The following is a 20,549-nucleotide window of genomic DNA, read 5'->3' on the forward strand; positions in this document are numbered from 1 at the left end:
TCCTTTTTTGCCTAAGAAGAGATGCCGGAAAAAGAAGTCGACAAATGCGATCCATGGTGGAGGGTATATAAGATTCGGCCCGGCCGAACTTAGCACGCTTTTACTTGTTATGTATAAGAAGATGATGTTGGACAGGAAACTGAATTGGAAGTGTCACATTCATGAGCGCACTGAGAATACTCACAGATGCTGGGCACTATGTAGACGGGCCGTAGGCTCGAAATGGGGCCTGAATCCGAGGATAGTCCACTGGCTCTAAAGAAGAGTGATTAGACCAATACTTACTTACGTCTTAGTAGTTTGGTGGACTGGTGGAGAAAAAGTGCCATAAGGACCATACAAAAAGTTCAGAGAACATGTTGTCTTAGCGTAAGCGAAGCGATGAGGACCACGCCCTCTATGGAACTGGAGACTATTCTAGATATCCGACCCATTGACTTACAGATTATATGTGAGGCAACCACTGCGGCTATCAGATTAAAGGCGATGGGAGAATGGAATCGAGGCGACGACAGAAAACCTGGAAGGAAGGGAAGAGGGTTTCACTCTAGAGGCAGTGGACTATCCTCGGATATAGTGCCCAACATCTGTAAGCCTTGTCGGTACGCGCCTGAATGTGACACTTCCTATTCAGTTTCATGTTCATGATCACTCCTATGTATTTGACTTTGCATATACTTTATAGGGTCACAGATAAATATTTATTTCGAAGTAGACGGAATGACAAGATAGACAAGATAAGTTTACGTATGGCGATAGTTATAAAAAGCGTAGTGGGCACAACCCAATCAACGTACACAAAATTATATATGCTTTGTTATACCCAAGTCTTCGTCGGCGCACCCCAATTCTAAACTAATTTAATTCATCAATAGAGAGAAAGTCTCTCTATGAGGTTAATATAAATATCCAATAGTCTCATCTGTCAACTATCAGTTGGGAATGTATTATCCACAGTGCAACGTTGTTTTACGCCTCGCTATAGGTGTGCTCTTAATAACCTCGTTGGGAAGAGTCTGTGCGTCTAGTGATAACGCCCGTTCCAAAATTGCTGGACGACGTGCTTTGGAAAACGAGGCGAATTGGCATGTTGCCATTGTCCATGAGAAACATCTTAAATGCAGTGGCTCGCTTCTCAGGAACAATATCGTCCTTACCTCTGCCGAATGTATTAAGGATTTAGACATCTTAGATTTGAAAATACGAGCAGGAAGCAAGACTTTCAAACGTGGTGGCCAATTGCGAGCAGTGGCCGAGAAGGTGTACCATCCCCAATATAATCCGGCAGAACATTCATATAATATAGGCCTGCTTAAGCTTAAAAGGGCTTTAAATTTTACACAGGACAATGTTTATACGGTTAGATTGCCCACGGCAAAGCGACTAGAGTTGCCAACCTCTGTGTTCGTCTATGGCTGGGGTATCTCGAGTTTAAATGCCAACAAAACTTTGACTAGGCACTTGCGTGTTGCCAAATATAGAGTGTATTCTGAAGATATATGTCAAAGTTACTTATCAGCAAAAGATATCAGCAATGCCGAAAATATATTTTGCGTCGGAGATCAAGGCAAGGATTTGGAAATCTGTAATGACGATGTTGGCGCCCCGGCAGTGAATAAAAATGGAGTTCAGTATGGGACTATATCGTTTGGAGGAAAATGTTCGTCGCAGAAAACAATTATAGCTACCAATTTAGTTCCACACTTGTCATGGATTCGGGAGAAAGTTAATGCTTGGAGAGGCCAAAATGATATAAAAACACCAGTTGAATAAAACTCTTGACTTTATTGTACACATACATCAATTACAGAATTACAATAAAAAGCCCTAACCATATCTCAACTGACGCAAATTTTTTGTGATTTTTAATATTAAATTAATAACAAAGCTACTTCAGGGTGGTCCACTTTCTGAATTGGCTCCCATATTTGGCATCAATGGAACTTTTCTCCTTGGGGCCATTCAACCGCTTGAAATATTTTTCTCTTTTTGTCGGACAGAATTTCCACATTGTAAGCGTCTCATCGCTGCCCGTGGTCGCAACTCTGGTGCCATCAGGGCTCCATGTGAGAAATCTGGCTCCGCCATCAGTTACCCTGAGAATGTCTACAATTCGGTCCAGCGAAGACATTACTAACACTTTAAAATCATTACAAACGCCGCCATCTATAAATGAAAGATATATGCAAATAAGTTAAATGTTTTTGCTCGCATTTAATATTTTAATTTTTCGTCTTGACCAATGCAACAGTATATATAGCACAGTCGGTAGTCCACAATGATTATTAAATATTCATGCATTTATTTAATTTCCCATACCACAACCTCAAAATTGATGTCTCATATCAGGGGAAAGTAAAATTATTTCTGACATTTGATGTTGATGCCAAAATTGACCAAGTTCTAAGACATAAAAATATACATATTCATGGACTTCATTCAGACTTATTCCAAATTATAAAATCATGTGAAGCGTTCTCCAACAGCTTATGGCTGGGCCATTCGAAAATCTTAAATATGCTGAATTTAATCCAAATATGGCAATCTTTCGCAAAAAAAAATTATTATTCCATCATTTAGATTCAATTTGACTAAAAAGTCAAATCGCAGAAATATATCGACATACGTCTTAGCAATGAAAAAATTAGAAAATAGCCCACATAAATCAATCTTCGTTAACTTATTGAGTTTCTTTCTAATTCGTTTTATTTCACTTACATTTATTTCAATAGTCGTTAATGTGCATCACAGTATAAACTTCGTCTACAGTACAGTTTAGTTTCATAAATCAACAAAAAATATACTTTAACACAAACAAGTAAAAGCGTGCTAAGTTCGGCCGGGCCGAATCTTATATACCCTCCACCATGGATCGCATTTGTCGAGTCCTTTTTCCGGCATCTCTTCTTAAGCAAAAAAGGATATAAGAAAAGAGTTGCTCTGCTATTAAAACGATATCAAGATATGGTCCGGTTCGGACCACAATTAAATTATATGCTGGAGACCTGTGTAAAATTTCAGCCAATTCGTATAAGAATTGCGCCCATTGGGGCTCACGAAGTAAAATAGAGAGAACGATTTATATGGGATCTGTATCGGGCTATAGACCGATTCAGACCATAATAAACACGTTTGTTGATGGTCATGAGAGGATCCGTCGTACAAAATTCAGGCATATCGGATAATAATTGCGACCTCTAGGGGTCAAGAAGTCAAGATCCCAGATCGGTTTATATGGCAGCTATATCAGGTTATGAACCGATTTGAACCTTATTTGACACAGTGGTTGAAAGTAAAAATAAAATACGTCATGCAAAATTTCATTCAAATCGGATAAGAATTGTGCCCTAGATGCTCAAGAAGTCAAGACCCAAGATCGGTTTATATGGCAGCTATATCAGGTTATGGGCGGATTCGAGTCATACTTGGCACACTTGTTGGGTATCATAACAAAACACGTCGTGCGAAATTCCATTCCAATCAGATAAGAATTGCGCCCTCTAGAGGCTCAAGAAGTCAAGACCCAAGATCGGTTTATATGGCAGCTATATCAGGTTATGGACCGATTTGAGCCATACTTGGCACAGTTGTTGGATATCATAACAAAACACGTCGTGCAAAATTTCATTCTGATCGGGTAAGAATTGCGCACGCTAGAGGCTCAAGAAGTCAAGACCCAAGATCGGTTTATATGGCAGCTATATCAGGTTATGAAGCGATTTGAACCATACTTGGCACAGTTGTTGGATATCGTAACAAAACACGTCGTGCAAAATTTCATTCCAATCGGATAAGAATTGCGCACTCTAGAGGCTCAAGAATTCAAGACCCAAAATCGATTTATATGGCAGCTATATCAGGTTATGAACCGATTTGAACCATACTTGGCACAGTTGTTAGATATCATAACAAAACACGTCGTGCAAAATTTCATTCTGATCGGGTAAGAATTGCGCACGCTAGAGGCTCAAGAATTCAAGACCCAAGATCGGTTTATATGGCAGCTATATCAGGTTATGGACCGATTTTAACCATACTTGGCACAGTTGTTAGATATCATAACAAAACACGTCGTGCAAAATTTCATTCTGATCGGGTAAGAATTGCGCACGCTAGAGGCTCAAGAATTCAAGACCCAAAATCGATTTATATGGCAGCTATATCAGGTTATGAACCGATTTGAACCATACTTGGCACAGTTGTTAGATATCATAACAAAACACGTCGTGCAAAATTTCATTCCAATCGGATAAGAATTGCGCACTCTAGAGGCTCAAGAATTCAAGACCCAAAATCGATTTATATGGCAGCTATATCAGGTTATGAACCGATTTGAACCATACTTGGCACAGTTGTTGGATATCGTAACAAAACACGTCGTGCAAAATTTCATCCCAATCGGATAAGAATTGCGCACTCTAGAGGCTCAAGTAGTCAAGACCCAAGGTCGGTTTATATGGCAGCTATATCAAAACATGGACCGATATGGCCCATTTACAATACCAACCGACCTACACTAATAAGAAGTATTTGCGCAAAATTTCAAGCGGCTAGCTTTACTCCTTCGGAAGTTAGCGTGCTTTCGACAGACAGACGGACGGACGGACGGACGGACATGGCTAGATCGACATAAAATGTCGCGACGATCACGAATATATATACTTTATGGGGTCTCAGACGAATATTTCGAGTAGTTACAAACAGAATGACGAAATTAGTATACCCCCCATCTTATGGTGGAGGGTATAAAAACAGGCAATTTTTTTTTTATATTTAACAAAATCTAATATAAATGTCTTTAACATATTTATATTGATTAGCATTTTTCGTTTATTTCTCTTTCGAGACGAGCTTAATGGTTGAAGATTTCTTGCAATGCAAAAGGAAAGCCAGAGATCACAACGGACCAACCACTGTTGAACGCATATTGTCGAGGGTTAGGACTTATTCAATCACAATTATGAAACAAATGTTTTTCGTCCTAAAGTCTAGAACGAATTTCATTCACACGACAAGTGTCTATTTATTGAGTGCGAAATATCCCAGCAGTCCAAACATATCATGACATTGTCTTCAAAGACTTAGACTTCAGATTATCTGTTATTAAAATTTTATCGTGAACACTGACCGTGTCCAGAACAGCAGTAATCGCCCGGATCTCCGCCTGCAGGACCGTATTATGGTCAGGCAGTCTAAAACAGATCTCAGTCCCTGGGTTCTCAATGTATACCCCCAGGCCCACTCTGTACTCTAGCTATGATCCAGCCGTGTAACATGATCTTGCAGATGGCAATTCTAAGGTTCCGTCAATCCAAGACTGTGCCGATGGCAGCAGTGACTCGCACTCGACTTCAAGGTTCATCTTAGGTATCCGATCGGAAACCTCTTCCCTTCCTTCCAGATTTCCTATCGACGCCTCGAAAATACCGCGATGGTTTATTCTCCATCCATTCTCCCATCGTCTTAAGTCTCATAGTCGCAGTGGCTGACTCACACTTAATCTGCATGTCAATGGGTCGGATATCTAGAATAGCCTCCAGTGCCCTAGTGGACGTGGTCCTCATCGCTCCGCCTATGCCAAGACAACATGTTCACTGAACCTGTTATAAGGTCCTTATGTTGCACTTTTTCTCCATAGCTGTCCACCAAACTACTAAGGCGTAATTAAGTATTGGTCTAATCACGCTCCTGTAGAGCCAGTGGTCTATCCACGTATTCAGGCCCCATTTCGAGCCTACGGCCCGTCTACGTAGTGCCCAACATCTGTTTGCCTTCTCAGTACGCTCCTGAATTTGACTTTTCCAATTCAGTTTCCTGTCCAAGATCACACCTAAGTATTTGTTCTTGTCAGATATCGAAATCGTCTTATTGAGGAAACGTGGTACTATAACATCGTCTGCGTAGCAGGCGGATTCAAATCCCTCCTCAGTCAGCATCCGTAATAGGTCATTTGCGTTGGTCAACCATGGGAGTGGCGATAAAATGCCCCACTCTGGCGCGCGCTGTGCCACTTTATACCTTATATTTATGTCATGGGACACACAATTTATCCATCTCATCCTTAGCATATAGTTTATGCAGTCTCTAAGGACCGGGTCCACACGATACTGATCCAAGGATTGGATCAGTGTGTCGGTCCGCACATTGTTAAAATCCCCCGTTTTGGCATCGAAGGATTCTTCTATTCTATGCATAACCTCGTGCAGGGCAGTCTCCACCGACCTTCCCTTGACATAGGCATGCTGTTTGTATTTGAGTAGTTCGCTGGATATCAAAACTCTTTATCAAGGTGTCCACAATACGTTCCATGCGTTCCACCACCCTTGGCTCCTGCCAGGCTTTCGGAGTATATGTAAGTCCTAGGCACGCCGTGATAGTCTGCTTCTTTTTGTAGTAACGCTGGAAATATTCCATCAGGTCCAGGTGACTTAAATGGTTTGAAGCTCCTCAAGGATTCCTTCACCATAAATTCCGTTATTATAAACCTTTAATCCTAATCCTGTTGACATTTTCGCCAATGTCTTCTATGCTAGGACAATCTAAATTAGCTTGCCCAGGTCTTCTTCTGAGTAGCCTTCCGAATTTTGTTCAGTTGGTTTTCAACTTATTCCGGAAGCATATCGAATTCGGCACCTCCTCCCTAATCCTATTAACAAAGGTAGAGGTGTTACCAATATTAAATGTTATTAGGTCGTTAGTATTCAAGAACTCTGCCAGGGCTTGGCCCCGCTTATTAGTGTTGTTACTACCCCACGAAATGAGGTTAGAGTTCGCATTGCACCTTATCAGTACCTCTTTTCCTGTCTGTTTTGCTTTCCTCACCAGACGTTGCAGCTCCGGCGTGGGTGGCGGTGTCGGAGAGTCGAAAGGCAGATAAAGTGATGCCAGGTATGCTCCACCGTCTCCCTGTCTCACCACTGTTGCATCCGACGTTGACAACTCTGGGGAAAATATATGATTACAATTTTTGTGACAAATAACGCAGGTCCTCGGCCGAGTACCAGTGTTAGCATAGAATAATTGGTAGTTGATATGGTTCAGTCCAGAAACTTTGTTCCGGGTCTTGCCCTTGCTGATTTTCTCCATCAGAGCGTGTGTAGCAGCCTCGCTCCGGTGGAGATTTATCTCGATTACCTCAATCATTGGCCTTCCAGTAAATGGGCATCTTGGGAGTAGGTGATGATCTCATCGTCTGCTCCCTGATCTTTAGACTGCATTGACTTTCCTGTCACTGCACTGCCTGATGTCATCGTTTTAGGTTCTTTGCCTAGTCTAGTCTTCCGACTCATTATAAAGTCGGTAATGGTTCCATCGTCGGGTCCCTGTTCGTTAAGCTGTATTGGGTTTCCATTCCCTGTACTGACTGATGTTCCAATACTAGGATCTTTATCCATCTTAGCCTTCCAAATCTTAAGTAAATGGGCTTCATGGGAGTAGGTGCTGGTACCATCATCGGCTCCCTGTTCGTTGGGTTGCATTGAGTCTCCTGTAGCTGCACTGCCTAATGTTTCAATATTAGGATCTTTATCTATCCCAGTATTCCGAATCTTGAAGTCGATGATGGGTCCGCCGTCGGGTTCCTGTCTTACCAATATTGAGAGACACCGCGATAGTTTCGTTGGCGGCCCCATGTTTGTTGGGCGGTGTTGAGTCTCCTGCCAATGCACGGAATGGTGTCGCAGAATGAAAATTTCTATCCTAGTTTTCCCAATCTTGAAAAAGACAGCTTTGCTACCGTAGTGCGCCATGCCTTTAGTCTTAGCCGAACTTGTCAAGAAGACTTGACCAATGCCAACCACAAAGAGAGGTCCTTCCTCCTTCTCCTCCCTGTGGAAGACCTCACACTTCTCTGCGACCAAACCTTCGTTTTGCTTGCCCAAGATTCTCAATATGCGTTCCGTCGCAAATTTACTGCCCCATCCCTAGACGAAGACCGTAGCCATTGTGAGCTGGAGGATATCCATTTTTCTGCCCAGGTCGAGCTTTGCGCCCTCCCAGGGAGCGTGAAAACCTATGAAGAGCTGTTTGACGGATGCACAGCCAATATTATTCACTGCATAAGTCAGCTCATCCCTGTTGTACTTCCTTGTTACTCTGGCGTAAGAAAGCGGCTCCTTACCATTCTCAGCGACCATCTTCCCCTTCCGTGATGGCTTTGGCCTCCCATTGGAAGTCACAGGCCTCCATAAAGACTCAGGGGCCGTGCGCGCTTCCTTCGTTCCTGTTCCAACTTTGTCTACCTCCGCAGGATATTGTCTACAGTCTCCACTGCAAGATGGCTGGCTTGGTTTTTCCAGAGTACTTAAAAGCGGGGAGCTTTTTTTCTTCTTCAGCATTTCAGCAGTGTTATGCTCTTCGGGAGATCCAGCTTCCGTAGAAGTGCTTGGAATGTCAGTTCTATCCCTTCCAGCATCCTGCACTTTTGCCCGATTACGCTGCCGGTACATACTCCTCTGTCTCCTTCGTAGTGTACCGAATCGCTTTCTCGGTCTACTTGTGAGCTACAGCCTAGCTTACTCCATTTCTAGCCTACTCCAAAAAGCTTTAACTTTTTTTCCGTAATAGGTAGTACCTATTCTGAGATACGTATTGGGTTGCCCAAAAAGTAATTGTCGGTAATATAGTAGTAATATAGTCGGTGTTGACAAATTTTTTCAACGGCTTGTGACTCTGTAATTGCATTCTTTCTTCTGTCAATTATCAGCTTTTACTTTTAGCTTGCTTTAGAAAAAAGTGCGCGAAATTTTGTTTACATTTGTTTGTTTGGCGTCAATTTTAATATGGGTACCACATGTATTGAAAGAAATTCATTTAACAAACCGAATCAACGCTTGTGATATGCACCTTAAACGCAATGAATTCGATCCGTTTTTAAAACGAATCATAACTGGAGATGAAAAATGGATTCTTTACAACAACGGTAGTCGAAAACGATCATGGTCCAAGTATGGTGAACCAGCTCAAACCACTTCAAAGGCTGATATCCACCAAAAGAAGGTTATGCAGTCTGTTTGGTGGGATTAATTCGGATGTTTACTGTCAACAATTGGACAAATTGAATACAGCCATCAAGGAGAAGCGACCATAATTGGTCAATCGTAAAGGTGTCATATTCCACCAGGACAACGCTAGACCGCACACATCTTTGGTCACTCGCCAAAGACTGAGTGAGCTTGGCTGGGAACTTTTGATGCATCCACCATATAGCCCTGATCTTGCACCATCAGACTACCATTTATTTCGATCTTTGCAGAACTCCTTAAATGGTAAAACTTTCGGCAATGATGAGGCTATAAAATCGCACTTGGTTCAGTTTTTTGCAGATTAAGGTTAGAAGTTCTATGAGCGTGGAATACTAAATTTGCCAGGAAGATGGCAAAAGGTTATCGAACAAAATGGCAATTATATATTTGGTTAATGTTCATTCTAAGTTTTATTAAAAATACATTTACTTTCTTTTAAAAAATCCGCAATTACTTTTTAGGCAACCCAATATATATATAGCGAAATAAAAACACGTCCGCTTCACTCAATGGCTACAATATAAGCACTAAAATTAATTATTAAAAATACAAAGTAAAAAGGCATTAAATTCGAACGGGCCGAACTTTGGATACCCACCACCTCGAACAACCTTTCGTCATAATACAGTGCTTTCACTTCATCTTCATCTTTTATGATCCTATAGCAGTAATATCTAAATGTAGTCCGAACGCCACCATTTTCAAGAAGGTCATGTAAGGGTCGAACACAACTCATATGTACCATTCATCAGGTAAAATATGCACCTTTTATGGGCCTAAAAGCTTAAATCGAGAGATGTCACACAGCCCACTGTGACAAATTTTAGCGACATCGAGTATTAAATGTGCTTTTATTATCCCAAGAACTTAAAACGGAAGATCGATTCATACGGCAGCTTCATCTAGATATAGCCCGATCGTGAACATACTCGGCAAGAATGTCGAGTACCGCATTTCATTGTGCCTAATTTCCGCGAAATCTGTCAATAAGTTCACCATTTATGGGTCTAAAACTTTAAATCGGGTGATCGGTATATATGGCAGCTATATTCAAATCTGAACCGATCTGGACCATATTGAACAGGGATGTCGAGGAGCGTTACACAACTGGCTATACCAAATTTCTGCTACATCGGACAATAAATTCGCCTAATATGGGCCCAAGACCATAAATCGAAATCGGTCCATATCGCAGCAATATCTAAATCTGGACCTATCTGGGCCGTATTAATCAAAGATGTCGAGAGGCCTAACACAACTCACTGTCCCAAATTTCAACGAAATCGGATAATAAATGTAGCTTTAATGGGTCTAAGACCTTAATTTGGCAGATCGGTCTATATAGGGACTATATCAAGATATAGACCGATAAAGCCCATTTTCGAACTTAACCTACCTATGAAGAAAAAAGAATCTGTGCAAAGTTTCCGCTCAATATACATATCTATTTTTATACCCTCCACCATAAGATGGGGGGTATACTAATTTCGTCATTCTGATTGTAACTACTCGAAATATTCGTCTGAGACCCCATAAAGTATATATATTCTTGATCGTCGTGAAATTTTATGTCGATCTAGCCATGTCCGTCCGTCTGTCCGTCCGTCCGTCTGTCTGTCGAAAGCACGCTAGCTTCCGAAGGAGTAAAGGTAGCCGCTTGAAATTTTGCACAAATACTTCTTATTAGTGTAGGTCGGTTGGTATTGTAAATGGGCCATATCGGTTCATGTTTTGATATAGCTGCCATATAAACCGATCTTGGGTCTTGACTTCTTGAGCCTCTAGAGTGCGCAATTCTTATCCGATTGGAATAAAATTTTGCACGACGTGTTTCGTTATTATGTCCAACAACAATGCAAAGTATGGTTCAAATCGGTTCATAACCTGATATAGCTGCCATATAAACCGATCTTGGGTCTTGACTTCTTGAGCCTCTAGAGTGCGCAATTCTTATCCGATTGGAATGAAATTTTGCACGACGTGTTTTGTTACAATATCCAACAACTGTGCCAAGTATGGTTCAAATCGGTTCATAACCTGATATAGCTGCCATATAAACCGATCTTGGGTCTTGACTTCTTGAGCCTCTAGAGAGCGCAATTCTTATCCGATTGGAATGAAATTTTGCACGACGTGTTTCGTTATGATATCCAACAACTATGCAAAGTATGGTTCAAATCGGTTCATAACCTGATATAGCTGCCATATAAACCGATCTGGGGTCTTGACTTCTTGAGCCTCTAGAGTGCGCAATTCTTATCCGATTGGAATGAAATTTTGCACGACGTGTTTTGTTACAATATCCAACAACTGTGCCAAGTATGGTTCAAATCGGTTCATAACCTGATATAGCTGCCATATAAACCGATCTTGGGTCTTGACTTCTTGAGCCTCTAGAGAGCGCAATTCTTATCCGATTGGAATGAAATTTTGCACGACGTGTTTCGTTATGATATCCAACAACTATGCAAAGTATGGTTCAAATCGGTTCATAACCTGATATAGCTGCCATATAAACCGATCTGGGGTCTTGACTTCTTGAGCCTCTAGAGTGCGCAATTCTTATCCGATTGGAATGAAATTTTGCACGACGTGTTTTGTTACGATATCCAACAACTGTGCCAAGTATGGTTCAAATCGGTCCATAACCTTATATAGCTGTCATATAAACCGATCTTGGGTCTTGACTTCTTCAGCCTCTAGAGGGCGCAATTCTTATCCAATTTGAATGAATTTTTGCACGAAGTATTTCGTTATGATATCCAACAACTGTGCCAAGTATGGTTGAAATCGGTTCATAACCTGATATAGCTGTCATATAAACAGATCTGGGGACTTGACTTCTTGAGCTTCTAGAGGGCGCAATTGCTATCCGATTTGGCTGAAATTTCGCAAGACGTTTTTGATTGTTACTTTCAACAACTGTGTCAAATAAAGTACAAGTCGGTTCATAACCTGATATAGCTGCCATATAAACCGATATGGAATCTTGACTTCTTGATCCTCTAGAGGTCGCAATTTCTATCCGATTTGCCTGAAATTTTGTACGACGGATTCTTTCATGACCATCAACATACGTGTTTATTATGGTCTGAATCGGTCCATAGCCCGATACAGCTCCCATATAAATCGATCTCTTTATTTTACTTTTTGAGCTCACAAAGAGCGCAATTCTTATTCGAATTGGCTGACATTTTACACAGGTCTCCAGGTCTCGCTCTAATAGCAGAGCAAATCTTTTCTTATATCCTTTTTTTTGCCTAAGAAGAGATGCCGGGAAAAGAACTCGACAAATGCGATCCATGGTGGAGGGTATATAAGATTCGGCCCGGCCGAACTTAGCACGCTTTTACTTGTTAAAGATTGCAGCGTGATTTTAACAGACGAACGGACATGGCAAGATCGTCTTAGATTTTTACGACGATCAAGAATATATATACTTTATAGGGTCGGAAATGGATATTTCGATATGTTGCAAACGGAATGACAAAATGAATAGACCCCCATTCATCGCTGGAGGGTATGAGAAAAATTTAAGTATTTGGAAAACCCGACCTGATCTTATATTAATTTTCCCATTTTTGCTGTTTTCTCGGTATTCCATAACCCACATTACCATATTAAAGTAGTTATACAGGCCCTACCGTGCTCCAGGATCGAAATTCATCATACTATCGTGGCTAGTGCTATTGCCAGTTTCGAAACTAGAGGTCTCGAGACCCCGAGCTTGATTATCAATCTAGCAGTTTATAAACATAATGGTCGGAAAAATAAAAACATATCGTCGAAATAAAAAACATTTGAAATTATTTGTCTAAATCTAGGCAATATAACTTTCAAACAGGACTGTCAAGTAGGAGCAATTTTGCCCGGAGTCGGAGTTGAGAAAATTATCTCGACACCGGGCAAAGTAATAAAAAGTGTTTCAACAAAAAAATCAATTCTAAACATTTTTAAGAATAAAAAATTATACGTTATTTTTATAGTAGACTATTGTATTTAATTTTGCTGTTTTTAAATTCAAGCTCGAGTTCATTTTGTTTTTTATTTAAATTACTAGCTGACCCGGGCACGCTACGCTGCGCCTAAAGATCTTCAAGTGAAATACCATGCTAATTTGACTAACATTGCTGTTTGTGGGGTATTTTGGGAAAGGGGTAGACCCCCAGAAAATTGGTCCCGAAAAAGGGTATCAATTCTTGCTCTACCCCCAATACCTTTCATTTAAGCTCCACATTGACATGGTCGGTAAATGTGCCCGATTTGGGGGTATTTTGGGGATTGGGGTGGTCCCTAAAACACTAAGCCCTGAAAATATATCAGCAATGTGCTCTGTTCTCATATATCTATATATCATTTATTTGAACCCCATATTGCCATTGGCCTTAAAATTGGATATCAAATTCGTTTTCTAATCTCATTTGAGATTAGTCAGCAAATATATCCGGTTTGGGGTATTGGCCCTAAAAACTATGAATATTTAGTTCCGCTCTCTTTAAGGCCCAAATTGTCTTGGTGAGCAAATTCGTCCTATTTGGGGGTTGTTATGGTGGTGGGACGTCCGCTAGACAGAAGGCCCCTAATGTTGATATCAGATACGTGGTCTACTCCCACATACCTTTAATTTGAGCATCATATTTCCATAGTCGGCAAATATGACCGGCTTGGGGGGTGTTTTGGGGGATGGGCGGCCACTCAATGAGTTGGCCTTGAAAATATATATAGGATTCGTGTTCCACTTTAAAAACCCTCTTATATGAGCCTCATATTGCAATAGTCAGGAAATAATTATTATTTTGGGTGGTGTTGTGGGGGGTGGCGTAAGCCCATAAACACTTTTCCCGAATATTGATATCACATTCGTTTTACTTCCAAAGACCTTTCATTTGAGCCCCATATTGCTATGGTCGCAAATTTCCCCCTTTGGGGGCATGTTTTTGGTGAGAGGCGGCCCCCAAACACTTGGTCCGATATTTGGATATCAGATTCTAATTCTACACTCAAATACCTTTTATTTAAGCCCCATATTCCCATGGTCAGTAAATAAGTCCTGTTTGGGGGGGTGTTTTGGGGAGAAGGGGTCCACCCTCTAGAAGCGTGGTCCCACATTTGGATATCAGATTCGAATTCTACTCGCAAATACCTTTCATTTGAGTCCCATATTGCCAAGGTCGGTAAATATGTCAGATTTAGGGGTTGTTTTGGAGGTTGGGTGGGGTGCCCCATAGACACTTTTCCGGAATATTGATATCAGATTTGTGCTTTACTCCCAAAGACCTTTCATTTGAGCCCCATGTGGCTATGGTCGTAAATGTGTCCCCTTTGGTGGAGGTTTTTGAGGGAGAGACGGCCCCCAAACACTTGGGACTCATATGTGGATATCAGATTCGAATTCTACACTCAAATACCTTTTATTTAAGCCCCATATTCCCATGGTCAGTAAATAAATCCTGTTTTCTTATCCTAAATACCTTTAATTTGAGTCCCATATTGTCACGATTGGTCTAGTCCAGTTTGGGGGGTGTTTTGGTGGAAGGGGTGGACCCCCAAGAAACGTGGTGCCACATTTGGATATCAGATTTGTATTCTACGCGCAAATACCTTTCATTTGAGTCCCTATTGCCATGCTCGGTAAATAAGTCCGATTTAGGGGTGTTTTGGGGCTTGGGGGTGGTCCTCCTAGCACTTGGTCCGACAATTGGATATCAGATACGTTTTCTTATCCTAAATACCTTTTTTTTGAGTCCCATATTGTCATGATTGGTCTAAGTATATGTTTGGTAGATTTTAGGGTGTGGCAGCCCCCTAGCTACGCCATCCGAAATTTGGATAACAAATTTTTATTTTTAGGGTACTATATGAGAGCACACAAAATTTCGTTTAAATCGCACCACCCATCTCCGAGATCTGACGTTTCTGAAAATTAGGGTAAGGGGGAGGGTCCCGCCCCCCCCTTCAGATATCAAAAAATATAATACCCTATTTTCACCACGGGATCATTATGCACGATCTGTGAAATTTTCAAGCGAATCGGTTCAGCCGTTTCTGAGTCTATAAGGAACACACAAACATACAAACAAACAAGCAAAAATTGATTTTTTATATAGAAGATTTGTCGTTGTTTCGTTTAAAAAATCGAGATTTATATTTCATTTGGATATATCATGGCTTGAAACTGGATTCCATTGAAATATTGATAAATAAATAAAAAAAAACATTTGGTTAAGGCCGCGAGCTTCAATTGAACAGCTAGTTAAAACCTTTAAGGATCGGCAAAAATCGGGCGGAGTCGACTATATAATACCTTACACCCCCGATCCTACGAACTACTTTCAATGCATGGAACCTATGTTAAAATCTAGGTCAGACTTTAATATTGCATCCCTGTTGAAATACTGCATAGAACCTTCTAAGATTTTCTTACGATAGGACCTAAATTGGTGCTACTACAGCCTTATACCGGATGAAAGATTAAATATGGGAGATATATCTAAATCTGGACTGAGTTTGATAAAATTTGTCACATGTCTAGGACTTCAATAAAACACCTCACGTTAAATTGTATAAAGGTCGAACCAAAATTGTAGATGCTATAATGAATAGCATAATACCTAACAAGTAAAAGCGTGCTAAGTTCAGCCGGGCCGAATCTTTGCGAAGTATCCCTTTTTAGGCAAACAAAGAATAATAAATAAGGACGGAGGAGAAAGAAGCTATATCAAGTTATTGTCCGACTCGGGGCTAAAGAAGCAAAATCGGGGAGATCGGTTTTATATGGGAACTGTATCAAGCTATAGATCGATTCAGACCATATTGCACACATATGTTGAAGGCCATGGGAGAAGCCCTTGTAGAAAATTTGTGCCAAATCGGATGAGAATTGCGCTCTCTAGAGGCACAAGAAGACAAGATCCCAGATCAGTTTATATGGCAGCTATATCAGGTTATGAACTGATTTGCGCCTTACTCATCACAGTTTTGGAAGTCATATCAAAACACCTCATGCAAAATTTTAGCCAAATCGGATGAGAATTGCGCCCCCTAGCGGCTCAATAAGTTAAGATCCAAGATCGGTTTATGTGGCACCTTTACCAGGTTATGGACCATACTTCGCACAAATGTTGGATGTGATACCAAAACACCACGTGCAAAATTACAGCCAAATCGGAAAAGAATTGCGCCTTCTAAAAGCTCAAGAAGTCAAGACCCAAGATCGGTTTATATGGTTATATGGTATATATGGTTATGAACCGATTTGAACCATACTTAACACAGTTAAAAGTGATATCAAAACACTACGTGCGAAATTTCCGTCAAATCGGACGAGAATTGCGCACACTAAAGGCTCAAGAAATCAAGACCCAAGATTGATTTATATGGCAGCTATACCAAAACATGGATCGGTTTGACCCAATTACTATCCCAACCGACCTACGCTAATAAGAAGTATTTGTGCAAAATTTCAAGCAGCTAGCTTTACTCCTTCAAAAGTTAGCGTGCTTTCGACAGACAGACGGACGGACATGGCTAGATCGACTTAAAATGACGATCAAGAATATATATACTTTATGGGGTCTCAGACGCATATTTCGAGGTGTTATATACAGAATGGCGAAATAAATATACCCCCATCCTACGGTGGAGGGTATAAAAAGGTGCAGCAGATGTTCCATATGTGACTGTATTTAATTAGTACAAATTGAGAGTATTCGAGTCATTGTCTCTCCATAACACAAGTTGTTAATTGATCAACCATAAATTGATCTTTAATCAACCATACATTCGACGATTTTGCCGAAACATCTGACCTGACTCTGAGTTTAGTGGATGTGCTATGCGGTCGGGGTACTGAGTTGTGTGGTATAACATATGTCAGCGCACAGAACGAACTTGTTTAAGCGAAATGTTGTTGGCCCAACCATTAACATGTATTCAAAGAGAGATTAGACTACGATTTTGCGGAAAAGTCGGACCTGATTCTGAGTTTAATGGATGTGCTATGCGGTCGGAGTACTAAGTTGTATGATATGACGTAGTGCTTGTCACGAATATTGTCAAAGCTGACTAAGGACATATGTATGTCCATGATTAATATACTCGTTCGTAAAGTCTGTATATAACGATTTCAATGCTGGATTTTTCTTTAGTCCTTTTTCAAATAAATAAATCGACGACGTGCTATTTCGTACAACGTTCCTGAAGTATCAATACGCTGTGGTGTGAAAAAGTAAAATTCCGTCAGCAATCGGCCAACCTTTAATATTGAACTTTTCGATTTGATGTTGGTAAGAAATTGAATCGATAACATAAAACTGAGATCTATATTCAAAAAAAGTTGTACGAGATTTTATTAATGCTTCTGTTGTGTATTTACGAGTACTACTATACCCCTGCTACATCCTGAGGAATCTTCATGAACAAGTTTGTTAAATCGGGAAAATTCGGAGTATTTGCCATCAAATTTTGCAAATTAAAGCTGCGGTAGTCAAGATTGGTGAGAAACGTTCGAACTGGTTGCGTTAAGCAAGTTTTGGTCTATATATATCTCGACGGCGATTTACATTTGAACGTTTTAATATGGAAGCCTTAACCGAAATATATAATTCTTCTATTTCTGATCTGGATGAATCAGTGGAATTATCTTGTTCTATCTGAGACTAGATACGACAAATTTGTAAAAAATACGTTTCAAGAATTTCCAATCTACATACAAGAATTGTCCCACCTACCTTTTCACTATCTTTCTTCATTTTTTTATACCCACCACCGACGGATGGGGGTATATTCATTTTGTCATTCCGTTTGCAACACATCGAAATATCCATTTCCGACCCTATAAAGTATATATATTCTTGATCAGCGTAAAAATCTAAGACGATCTAGACATGTCCGTCCGTCTGTCCGTCTGTCTGTTGAAATCACGCTACAGTCTTCAAAAATAGAGATATTGAGCTGAAATTTTGCACAGGTTCTTTTTTTATCCATAAGCAGGTTAAGTTCGAAGATGGGCTATATCGGACTATATCTTGATATAGCCCCCATATAGACCGATCCGCCGATTTAGGGTCTTAGGCCAATGAAGGCCACATTTATAATCCGATTTTGCTGAAATTCGGGACAGTGCGTTGTCTTAGGCCCTTCGACATCTTCCGTCAATATGGCTCAGATCGGTTTAGATTTTGATATAGCTGCCATATAGACCGATCCTCCGATTTAGGGTCTTAGGCCCATAAAAGCCACATTTATTATCCGATTTTGGTGAAATTTGGGACAGTGAGTTGTCTTAGGCCCTTCGACGTCCTCCGTCAATACGGCTCAGATCGGTTCAGATTTGGATATAGCTGCCATATAGACCGATCCTCCGATCTAGGGTCATAGGCCCATAAAAGCTACATTTATTACCCGATTTTGCTGAAATTTGGGACAGTGAGTTGTGTTAGACCCTTCGACATCGTCCGTCAATATGGCTCAGATCGGTTCAGATTTGGATATAGCTGCCATATAGACCGATTCTCCAATTTGGGGTCTTAGGCCCATAAAAAACACATTTATTATCCGATTTTGAGAAAATTTGGGACAGTGAGTTGTATTAGACCCTTCAACATCCTCCGTCAATTTGGCTCAGATCGGTCCAGATTTGGATAAAGCTGCCATATAGACCGATCTCTCGGTTTTAGGTTTTGGGGCCATAAAAAGCGCATTTATTGTCCGATGTTGCCGAAATTTGGGACAAAGAGTTAAGTTAAGCCCCTCCACATATATCTTCAAGTTGGTCTAGATCGATCAAGATTTGCATATAGCTGCCATATAAACCGATCTCTCGATTTAAAGTCTTGGCCCCATAAAAAGCGAATTTTTAATCCGATTGCGATTGAAATTTGACACACTGACTTATGTTATGCTTTTCGACATCCGTGTGGTATATAGTTCAGATCGGTTTATTTTTAGATATAACTACTAAAAAGAACAATATTTTGTTATATACAATTGAACAATAACTTTTACTTATTAGTATCTGGTCCAAATCGGAACATATCTGCTATGGGGCATAAGGTATGAATTTTGCACCGGATTTTGAGGAAAGGTGGTTCACATATATATCCGAGGCGGTGGGTATCCAAAGTTCGGCCCGGCCGAACTTAACGCCTTTTTACTTGTTTCATATTGGTAAGGTAAGGCTAGGCTAGCAACAGGAGAAGGAAAACGCCTTCTAGTTCCTACAGTTAAACCATCGAGATCGCTTTAAAAAGCCCAACAACTTGCAAATGATTAGAATCGCTAAATCAGGCAAGTTCTCAAAGCAATAAAGTGGAACTCCTTCTGACTACCAGTGCGGACACATACACACAGCAGATGTTCCATAGTCATTTCATCGTCGACGTCCTCACAGCTACTCCAAAGTCGTTACTTGCAACCTTCAGTATGTCAGCATGTTTTCCTATCAGACAATGACCTTTCGTGATCAGCATTGCCGATTTTGGTGGGTTCCAATCAAAACTGGTAGGTTTTTATTCTCTTGGCAGGTTTGTAGGCTCTCAAATTTTGGTAGGTTTTTCCAACATATAGATAAATATTAAATTAATTACTGAAAAAATAGCCGGGCATTAGTCAATACTCTTTCACTTCTTGTTGTTTATGTGTTTTCGTTAAGAGTGCAGAATGAAACCATGTTTGTGAGGAGCCTAATACTGTTACAAGCGGTTTCACTGTTTCAAATTTCAGAGAAGAATTGGGTTAGTGCTGATATTGACTGTGGTACGAGTGGCAAGGGATCTGTTCGAAATTTCGTAAATTCTGGGTAATAAATGCGCCTTTCGTAGGTTGAATGCCTTCAATCGGGAAATAGGACTATCTGATCAGATCTTGTCCTTATTCGAATGCGGACCTTCAATCCATGCAACCCACTGTAACAGTGACGATCTAACGCAACTCACTCTTCCAAAAAATCGGAATATCGGTATATTTGACAAATTGATACCAAACGTGCTCATTTCAGTACCATACGGTATTGATAGTAAAACAACATTGTATGTTATCGCAGAAATTTCGATTAGTTCGTCCGGGCCGAATCCCATATTTATACTCTCCACCATCAATCGCTTGTGCCACGTTTTTGAACGTTTTTTTTATACCCTCCACCATAAGATGGGGGGTATACTAATTTCGTCATTCTGTTTGTAACTACTCGAAATATTCGTCTGAGACCCCATAAAGTATATATATTCTTGATCGTCGTGACATTTTATGTCGATCTAGCCATGTCCGTCCGTCCGTCCGTCCGTCTGTCTGTCGAAAGCACGCTAACTTCCGAAGGAGTAAAGCTAGCCGCTTGAAATTTTGCATAAATACTTCTTATTAGTGTAGGTCGGTTGGTATTGTAAATGGATCATATCGGTCCATGTTTTGATATAGCTGCCATATAAACCGATCTTGGGTCTTGACTTCTTGAGCCTCTAGCGTGCGCAATTCTTATCCGATCAGAATAAAATTTTGCACGACGTGTTTCGTTATGATATCCAACAACTG

At 40.6% G+C, this 20,549-nt stretch overlaps 2 protein-coding genes across 4 annotated transcripts in view; one reads left to right on the top strand and one right to left on the bottom strand.

Moving 5' to 3' along the window:
• Window positions 1–942: 942 nt before the first annotated feature.
• LOC106095281 (mite allergen Der p 3-like) lies at window positions 943–1,852 on the top strand. The gene has a single exon (XM_013262518.2). It carries the CDS (start codon window positions 943–945, stop codon window positions 1,771–1,773), a length of 831 nt encoding a protein of 276 aa, XP_013117972.2. The 3' UTR covers window positions 1,774–1,852.
• LOC106095252 (protein cortex) overlaps window positions 1,766–20,549 on the bottom strand; it is a 116,783-nt gene continuing 97,999 nt past the window's right edge. For all 3 annotated transcript variants that reach the window (XM_059362862.1, XM_059362864.1, XM_059362859.1), the window contains one exon: window positions 1,766–2,166. In XM_059362862.1, coding sequence (XP_059218845.1) covers window positions 1,889–2,166 — 278 coding nt within the window. In that variant the 3' untranslated portion in view covers window positions 1,766–1,888. The remainder of the gene's footprint in view (window positions 2,167–20,549) is intronic.

This window comes from Stomoxys calcitrans, chromosome 1 (assembly GCF_963082655.1).
Source record: "Stomoxys calcitrans chromosome 1, idStoCalc2.1, whole genome shotgun sequence".
Classification (NCBI taxonomy): Eukaryota; Metazoa; Arthropoda; class Insecta; order Diptera; family Muscidae; genus Stomoxys; species Stomoxys calcitrans.

Bases quoted from the DNA above. Each gene is read 5' to 3' on its own strand.
- LOC106095281 (XM_013262518.2), top strand. From the start codon at position 943: ATGTATTATCCACAGTGCAACGTTGTTTTACGCCTCGCTATAGGTGTG.